Source organism: Coregonus lavaretus (assembly GCF_964263955.1).
Source record: "Coregonus lavaretus genome assembly, contig: SUPER_35_unloc_3, whole genome shotgun sequence".
Lineage (NCBI taxonomy): Eukaryota > Metazoa > Chordata > Actinopteri > Salmoniformes > Salmonidae > Coregonus > Coregonus lavaretus.
The window spans coordinates 2,138,543-2,148,000 of record NW_028167179.1 but is presented as its reverse complement, the minus strand read 5'-3'; the positions used below and the strand labels follow the sequence as shown (position 1 = coordinate 2,148,000).

Here is a 9,458-nt window from a genome sequence, read left to right as displayed (position 1 = left end):
CCAGTATCTCTATTTGCACATCATCTCTTGCACATCTATCATTCCAGTGTTAATACTAAATTGTCATTATTTTGCACTATGGCCTATTTATTGCCTTACCTCCATAACTTGATACATTTGCACACACTGTATATATATTTTCTGTTGTATTTTTGACTTTATGTTTTGTTTACTCCATATGTAACTCTGTGTTGTTGTTTTTTATCGCACTGCTTTGTTTTATCTTGGCCAGGTCGCAGTTGTAAATGAGAACTTGTTCTCAACTGGTTTACCAGGTTAAATAAAGGTGAACTAAAAAAAATATATGTATTTGTATAACTCTCTTTTCTCTCTTCCTCCCCACCCTCCCCCCAACAGATACATCCGGGTGGCGCTCCTCCCGTCTTCCAGTGACATCAGCAGTCTGTTCAGGACCCGTGTGGTGCCCGTGGCGCTGCCTGACAGCGTGACGTTCAACGAGGTGTTCAGGGCAGCCGCGCCGCACAGCGTCCTCCGGCACAAGACGCTCCGCATCGACGCCTGCGCCGTGGGCCCCGGACGCACCGAGGACTGCCTGGTACATACACAATGCACAGCACAAACACACTTACCAACAGCCTTTGTTGCACCTACCAACACTCAGTTAACTAAATACAGATATCGAGCTAATACTACACCCCCACTGTAGAATTACCGCACAACAACATATTGCTTGCTTATAACAGCGTCAACCATTACTACTGGGACAGGGCAAAGGATGTGACCAGAGATGGGCGGACGAACTGACAGACACTTTCTCACAAACACTCTTTTTGTCATTATCTTTCTCCTGTCACCCCCCCCTTCTCTCTCTCTCTCTCTCTCTCTCTCTCTCTCTCTCTCTCTCTCTCTCTCTCTCTCTCTCTCTCTCTCTCTCTCTCTCTCTCTCTCTCTCTCTCTCTCTCTCTCTCTCTCTCTCTCTCTCTCTCTCTCTCTCTCTCTCTCACTAGGCTGGAGCCCATGTGAGTCTGGCAGAGCTGCCAGTGAGTGGGGATATGACCAGTGTGTGGTACAACCTGTTGACCAGTGAGAGGACCAGAGAGACAGAGGAGGCCAGCCAGGAGAGACCCGGCCCTGGGCCAGAGCAGCACACTGCAGGACCCGTAGACATGGTGAGTCCTCCTCCACCACTTCAGACCACTTGACTCTGCCTGCCTCAGTCTATATGTTTCTGGATATGTCCACTTCACTTTGATTGGAGATCAGTTGGAATTCACTGCTGCATGCAGGTTATATTATACAGAACATGCATTATATTCTACTGAAGGAGAAATGACTAGTGGAGGCCTCAATCTACGCAGTCACCAATAGCTGTATCAACCGCAGATGGCAGCACACAAAAGTCAAATGGAAAGTTATAAAATGTAAATGATTGTGTTTTTTTGTTGTTGTAATTTTACACCTTTTTCTCCCCAATTTCGTGATATCCAATTGGTAGTACGATCTTGTATTTTCGCTGCAACTCCCCAATGGGCTCGGGAGAAGCGAAGGTCGAGTAATGCATCCTCCGAAACATGACCCGCCAAGCCGGTCTGCTTCTTAACACACTGCTCGCTTAACCCTGAAGCCTGACGACCGAAGTCAGCTTGCAGGCGCCCAGCCCGCCACAAGGAGTCGCTAGAGCACGATAAGCAAAGGAAAGCCCCCCGGCCAAACCCTCCCCTAACCCAGGCGACGCTGAGCCAATTGTGCGCCGACCTATGGGGCTCCCGGGTCACGGCCGGGATCGAACACCAGGCTGTAGTGGCGCCTCGTCATATATTGTGTTGTGTGTATGTTGTCAGGACGCGGTGTCGGCCCTGCTGCAGAGGACCTCCAGTGAGTTAGAGGCAGTGGAACAGGAGCTGGCCTTGGAGGAGAAGGAGAGAGTGAGCCAGATGGACATGGACGGACACCAATGGTACTGACACACTGTCCCTCACAACCTACTCTTTACTACCATTACAAACAACATTAGTCTCAATACACACACATATCACAGGTGGAGAGGCAGAGCCAACTGGACATGGACAGAGACCAATGGTACTGACACGCACAGATGACACTTTATAACCATTACAAACACCTTTTGACTTGGTGGGAGATCTGTCGACGTGCCCTTGGGTAGGGTGCTTGACCCTGGTTGCTCCTGTGGGTTGCTCTGGACGGGAGACGTTTAGATGACTGAATGTGATGTAAATGTTGAGCGGCTTCACTGCTGGTAGATTGTATGTTTTAAAATCAATTTAAAAAACACCTTAGGGTTTTACTTTCAAGACATACACACAACATGGCTACATCAACATTTTACTCAAACATACCCCCTGGGTGATATTTTTCTCACTGTGAGCAAACACACCGTAACATTTTTAATAGACAGGTTGTATTGCATGTAACAATATGGCTGACCCCTGACCTCTCCTCTCATGACAGGTTAAGCATGCTGGGAGAGGACAGCGCTCAACTGGTCCTCGGACTGGAGGAGGAGGAAGAGGAGGAGGAAGAGGAGAGGAAAGATTCTGTCAAGGCAGAGAAGAGGTTTGCTGGATCTGGGCAGGCGTATGGAGGAGAAGAGCGGGAGGAGTGTCGAGAAGAGCCAACCAGAGAGGAAGAGGAGGAGAGGAGATGTAAAGAGAGACTCCCTCAGGCAAATGAAGGACCAACGCTGGTAAGCCGCGTGTGCTCTGACACACACACACACACACACACACACACACACACACCCGGCTGAATGGAGAAATCTAGCCTCGAGAGGTGTGTTTAATGTGGAACCCAGAGCCCTTTAGATCTAGACACACACACATACAGAGAACCCATTTTCTTGCCTTACTTGCATGTCTCTGTAGCTGTAATATACTCTAACCTTGTCCAGGTGGATGCAGAGACGAACACAGAGATGTGTGGTGTGGCGGTGAGGCCTAAAGACAGACCCAGTCTGGGACCAGGACCACGCAGCGCTCAGAGAGGCTTCGTACGGAACAGTATGATCATGAGATCTCAAACCTTCTCCCCCGGGGAGCGCAACCAGTACATCTGCAGGGTGAGTGGGTTGTATACACACACACACACACACATACACACACGCCCACTACACGCCCACTGAAATGTGTAAATACTGCATGAATTTAGCCCTGACAATATTCACATCTACAGCACACAGAGAGGGAAACAGTTCTTAGGACTCCAGTTGAAACCCCAGTTGAAACCCCAGTTGGAACCCCAGTTGAAACCCCAGTTTAAACCCCAGTTGAAACACCAGTTGGAACCCCAGTTGGAACCCCAGTTGGAACCCCAGTTGAAACCCCAGTTGGAACCCCAGTTGGAACCCCAGTTGGAACCCAGTTGTGCATGTATCTCTAAAGTCATGGATATAGAGGCAGCAGTGCCACTTTGTGGTTGAGACATGGGGTGTCTGTTGGAAGATGCCCAGGGGGTTGACTGCTCAAATCAGACAGTCTGACACTAACACTACAGTATCCTTCCTCTGTTGTAGAATAAAAATCGATTTCCTGGGCGTTAAAATGGCAACCGTGCCAAATCCGGGGTCGGGTCGCACTTCGGATAGAGGTGTCATTTTTTAAATACACGCTCACACACAGAAACACACACACACTCACACACCCCCAATCCCAGACCAAATACCAAACTACCACAGAGCTTTCACAGACTAACACTAGTGGATGTTCCTGTTTTCCATTCTTCCCCCTCTCTCTCTCCTTCTTCTTCCAGTTGAACCGGAGTGATAGCGACAGCTCCACATTATCCAAAAAGTGCCCTTTTGTCCGGAACACCTCGGAGAGACGCAGCCTAAGGGTTAAGAGGGTGAGTAGAACATTTGTTATCTCTTTATCTTGCATTCAGTTTCGGTTAACTTAATGGTAGTGATTTTGTCAATAAAGGGGGACATTTCCATCAGGCGAAAGAGCACAGATCTGTGCAAGAAATACCATGAAACTCGTTATAACCTGAAGAGCAATGCTGAGAATGTTCTTCAACTATGTGCAATATAAGGAAGCAACTATTTATGCATTGCTCTTTCGCCCTCTCTCCCCCCTCCCTCAGACGTTGTGCCAGCCGGTGGTGGTGCGGAGGCGTGGCGGAGCCGGAGAGACCAACAGCCGGACCTCCCTGGACTTGGAGCTGGCCCTCCAGGCGTCGCGGACCCGTCAGAGCCGTCTGAACGACGAGCTCCAGGCCCTGAGGGACCTGAAGGCCCACCTGGAGGCCCTGAAGGCCCGGGGAGAGACGGAGCTGCCTGGATCCGTGCTGCACGACCAGAGGTTTCACAGACTGCTGGAGCAGGCCGAGAGACAGGTAAGTGGCTGGATAGACATATGATATATACAGTATGCACATGCATACACATGGCTAATTTCCTAGGCCAAGGCCACTCGACATCACAATGTTTTGGAATGGTTTAAATGGCAGTCAGATGGTTGGTAAGGGTACCCTGTACCCCCTTATGTCCCTTCAGGCACCCTACCATGCCATGATGCCATCAGCCACTCTCACTAATAGCAGCTAACGGCAGTTAATGCCAGCCCTCTGGCCCCAGGTTTTCTCTCAGGCTTGATTAGGCACTGAAGAGACTTAATGGCTGTATAATCTGGTGCCGTTTGCTTTCACCTGAAGTGACCCTTTAAAAAGAAATAAAACGTTGCCCAGGTCACAACTTGAATTTGGCATAAAGAATGAAACATTCATTTGCAGAATACACATCAGTCGGAAGACACTGTATCCTGCATTTCAGAGGAACTGAAGGAAAATACTTTATTGCTCTCACTTTTATGGAATTCTCTCTCTCTCGATTAAATCAGTCTCTCTCATTCAATGAACACTTCCTCTGTCTCCGTCCCAGGCGGAGCAGTCTAAGGAGCAGCAGCGTCAGGAGCAGCGGGCTGAGAAGCTGATGAGGAGGGCCTCCAAAGACGTGTGTCGGCTAAGAGAGCAGAGCCAGAAGGTCCCCCTGCAGGTCCAGTCTTTCAGGTGAGACAGACAGACAGACAGACAGACGGACGGACGTCCGTCCATTCGTCCATTCGTCCATTCGTCCAGCCCCTATGCCTTTAGGGACAGCTATTTGACCATAGGGTGTGAACTGTTTGTATCTTGTCTCGCCATCTTGGATAACTGACCCTACTGGTCATATAAGCCGTGTTTATACCTGCCGTTAACATGCATCCTTCGTCCTGATCTTGTCCTGATCGTGACCTGATCTTGTCTGTTTACATTTATAAGATCTGATCACAATTAGATCACAATATGTCAAAAAATGTGGGCATATTCAGAAGATAATGTACGAAGCAGGTATAAACAGGGCTGTAGTCTCTGAACTTGTTATGCTCCATCCTGATAGGCCTTGATGGTCAGGTTACTGTATAAGCACTTTGTGACAACTGCTGGTGTAAAAAGGGTTTTATAAATACATTTGATGGATTGATACCCATTTCTTCTCTCTTTGCAGGGAGAAGATGGCCTACTTCACACGAGCTAAGATCAATATACCATCCCTACCGGCTGATGATGTATGAATACATAGTGAAACAATGAAGTATTTTAATAGTGTAGTTACTTTGAATGAAAACAATCTAATAGTTTGTACACTATAGTTTATGCATTTGTATAATAAGTTGTAATTGAATACTATCTTGTAAAAAAAAAAAGAACCAAAATAATGGCTTTCTTATATCAGGAGAAACCCAAAATAGAGTTGTTTTGGTACTTGTATTCTGCTCGTGATTTTTCTGTACAGTTTTATAATGTGTGTTGGAGAGTGGTGTGTGTGGGGGGGGAGGAGAGTGTGTGTGTGTGTGTGTGTGTGTGTGAGAATGTGTGTGTTTGTCACCCTCTGGTGTCCTGTGGTGGAACTGCACCACAGGGCAGGGTGCGGGGTAGATTGAGAGTCTCAGTCCCAAATCAACCCCTATCCCCTACACTCTTATGGAGATCTAACAGGATTGGATAGGTGTAAGTCATATGGTAATAACGCCACTTTGCCTTCTGCTAGTATTTATTACATCCATCCAATCTTCTCTGATCTCCACAGGTGTATCGTGGGTAGGGGCTAGGGGTTGATTTGGTATTGGGCATCAGTGTTAGCTAAGTGTGTGTGAGAGAGAGAAGGTGACCTACTACAGTATATCATATATAATGTCTTCTGTCCAAAGCTGGTGCTCTGCAATTTTTTTCTCTCTCATTCAGAACAAAACAAACATAAACCTTGTGAATGTAATGTAACCGCTTTTCCACCTCTATCTGTCTCTGAGATACTGCACTGATACTGTTCTGTGGCTTTAGGATTTTTCACACCGACCCGCCGCAACGCTAATTATTACTGCGTTCACCGGGCACTAGTCTCAATTTTACAGTTAAATGTTTTGTCAGTTAATAGCCTGGTCCAGGATATGTTTTTTCTGTCTTGCCAACTCCTGTGGTTTTTGTCATTGATGGAAAGACAGCACAAACTGATCTGGGACCAGGCTATTTTGTAAATCACTTCATTTGTAAGATTGGTTTTCCTTTCCTACCTGTTTGGATGAACAAAAAAACCTCTGTAACTGTGTTAATGCCTTTGTTAAAATGCCTTTTGTTACAAATAGGTTCTCTGGACTAGAACAAAGACAATATAGGAAACATACTGGACCCGAATCATGTAATTTCCAGCCTTCCAGTGTTTTTAAGTGTCTGGAATAGCACCTTATTCTCTATGTAGTCCACTACTTTTGACCAGAGCCCTATGGGCCGTGGTCAAAAGCACAGAGCCCTATAGGTCCTGGTCAAAAGCACAGAGCCCTATGGGCCGTGGTCAAAAGCACAGAGCCCTATAGGTCCTGGTCAAAAGCACAGAGCCCTATAGGTCCTGGTCAAAAGCACAGAGCCCTATGGGCCGTGGTCAAAAGCACAGAGCCCTATGGGCCGTGGTCAAAGCACAGAGCCCTATAGGTCCTGGTCAAAAGCACAGAGCCCTATAGGTCCTGGTCAAAAGCACAGAGCCCTATAGGTCCTGGTCAAAAGCACAGAGCCCTATAGGTCCTGGTCAAAAGCACAGAGCCCTATAGGTCCTGGTCAAAAGCACAGAGCCCTATAGGTCCTGGTCAAAAGCACAGAGCCCTATAGGTCCTGGTCAAAAGCACAGAGCCCTATAGGTCCTGGTCAAAAGCACAGAGCCCTATGGGCCGTGGTCAAAAGCACAGAGCCCTATGGGCCGTGGTCAAAAGCACAGAGCCCTATAGGTCCTGGTCAAAAGCACAGAGCCCTATAGGTCCTGGTCAAAAGCACAGAGCCCTATAGGTCCTGGTCAAAAGCACAGAGCCCTATGGGCCGTGGTCAAAAGCACAGAGCCCTATAGGTCCTGGTCAAAAGCACAGAGCCCTATAGGTCCTGGTCAAAAGCACAGAGCCCTATAGGTCCTGGTCAAAAGCACAGAGCCCTATGGGCCGTGGTCAAAAGCACAGAGCCCTATGGGCCGTGGTCAAAAGCAGTGGGCTGTATAGAAAACAGGGTGGCATTTCAGAGCAGACATAGTCAAATCAAGCATTTTTGGTTTTATCATATACATGAAAGCTATAATATTCAGTATACTTCAGTTTCTTTGTATAATAATGTGTTGTTGTACTCCAGTAATTAATTATATTTATTATTTCCCCAATGAGTCTCCTGCTCTATTTTTCTGAATAATAGGACAACGATTGACCTTTGTGGTTTCTTCTCTTTATTTTGTGTCTATGAAATGTTTTGTTTGTGTGTCTGTAAACCATAGAGAACAAACAGTATTGTTTTTACTTTGCTTTTTTAACAGCTGATAGCTAAGGAACAACAAGGCTTGTCTTCAAAACGCTTCTCGGAGTAGGAGTGCTGATCTAGGATTAGTTTAGACTTTTAATTGGTATTGAAGAAGGGGGACATGATCCTAGATCAGCACTCCTACTCTGAGAGGCTTGAATAGGGGCCAACATCTGATTGAACTGTGAGTATAAACAGTATCTGTGGTATCATACTTAGTTTGTATAGCTACCCCTGGACTCGAGATATATATGGCACTTCCAATCAAATTTGTTCACATCCGTTTAGTTTACCAATGCAATATTGCCTCACAATATCGACAACAAAGATGGAAACATGGATTTGTGTAACGGGTTGGCAGAAAAGTTTGGACTTTATTTTTCCTGTGTATTTATTTTTTGTGTATTATTTATGTTTTGGTTCTGTACAGACACACCCCCACTGGACCTTTTTAATTAGCAACTTATGGATGGATCAAATGTTAACCCACTTTTTCCCCGCTGATGATAAACTAGTTTAGAGACCCACACTGATATAAAATATGTTTTATACAACTGACCTACAGTGCCTTTAGAAAGTATTCACACCCCTTGACTTTTTCCACATGTTGTTGTGTTACAGCCTGAATTTAAAATGGGTTAAATTGAGATTTTGTGTCACTGGCCAATACCCCATAATATCAAAGTGGAATTATGTTTTTCGATTTATTTTTACAAATTAATAAAAAATGAAAAGCTGAAATGTCTTCGAGTCAATAGGTATTCAACCTCTTTTGTTATGGCAAGCCTAAATAAGTTCAGGAGTAAGTGAGTATGTGGAGTATGTGCTTAATAAGTCACATAATAAGTTGCATGGACAATAATAACATTAACATGGTTTCTGCATGACTACTTAATCTCGGTACTCCACATACAATTATCTGTAAGTCAGTATGAAAATGTATGCACTCACTAACTGTAAGTCGCTCTGGATAAGAGCGTCTGCTAAATGACTAAAATGTAAATGTCCTTCAGTCGAGCAGTGAATTTCAAACACAAAGATCTGGGAGGTTTTCCAATGCCTCGCAAAGAAGGACACCTATTGGTAGATGGGTAAAATAAATAAAAAAACACACATTGAATATCCCTTTGAGCATGGTGAAGTTATTAATTACACTTTGGATGATGAATCAATACACCCAGTCACTACAAAGATACAGGTGTCTTTCCTAACTCAGTTGCCGGAGAGCAAGGAAAACGCTCAGGGATTTCACCATGAGGCCAATGGTGACTTTAAACCAGTTAAGAGTTTAATGGCTGTGAAAGGAGAAAACTGAGGATGGATCAGCAACATTGTAGTTACTCCACAATACTAACCTAATTGACAGAGTGAAAAGAAGGAAGCCTGTACAGCAGTGGAGGCTGCTGAGGGGAGGACGGCTCATAATAATGGCTGGAATGGAGTCAATGGAGTGTTATCAACCACATGGAAACCACATCTTTGATGTGTTTGATACCATTCCATTGATGCCATTCCAGCCATTATTATGAGCCATCCTCCCCTCAGCAGTCTCCACTTCTGTACAGAATAAAAATATTCCAAAACATGCAGCCTGTTAGCAACAAGGCACTAAAGTAATACTGCAAAAAAAACTTTTGTCTGTATGTACTGTATGTAGTGCCTTCAGAAAGTATTCATAC

General features: G+C 45.5%; 1 protein-coding gene across 1 annotated transcript; it reads left to right on the top strand.

The window, feature by feature from the left end:
* Nucleotides 1-357: 357 nt before the first annotated feature.
* Nucleotides 358-8,520, top strand: LOC311110307 (protein WWC2-like; the record flags this gene model as incomplete). The annotated part of the gene is made up of 9 exons (XM_084188843.1): nt 358-556; nt 969-1,130; nt 1,803-1,918; nt 2,431-2,665; nt 2,870-3,037; nt 3,727-3,819; nt 4,060-4,311; nt 4,856-4,983; nt 5,462-8,520. Coding segments are annotated over 9 exons (1,420 nt in total), but the record flags the coding sequence as incomplete, so codon positions are not given.
* Nucleotides 8,521-9,458: the final 938 nt, after the last annotated feature.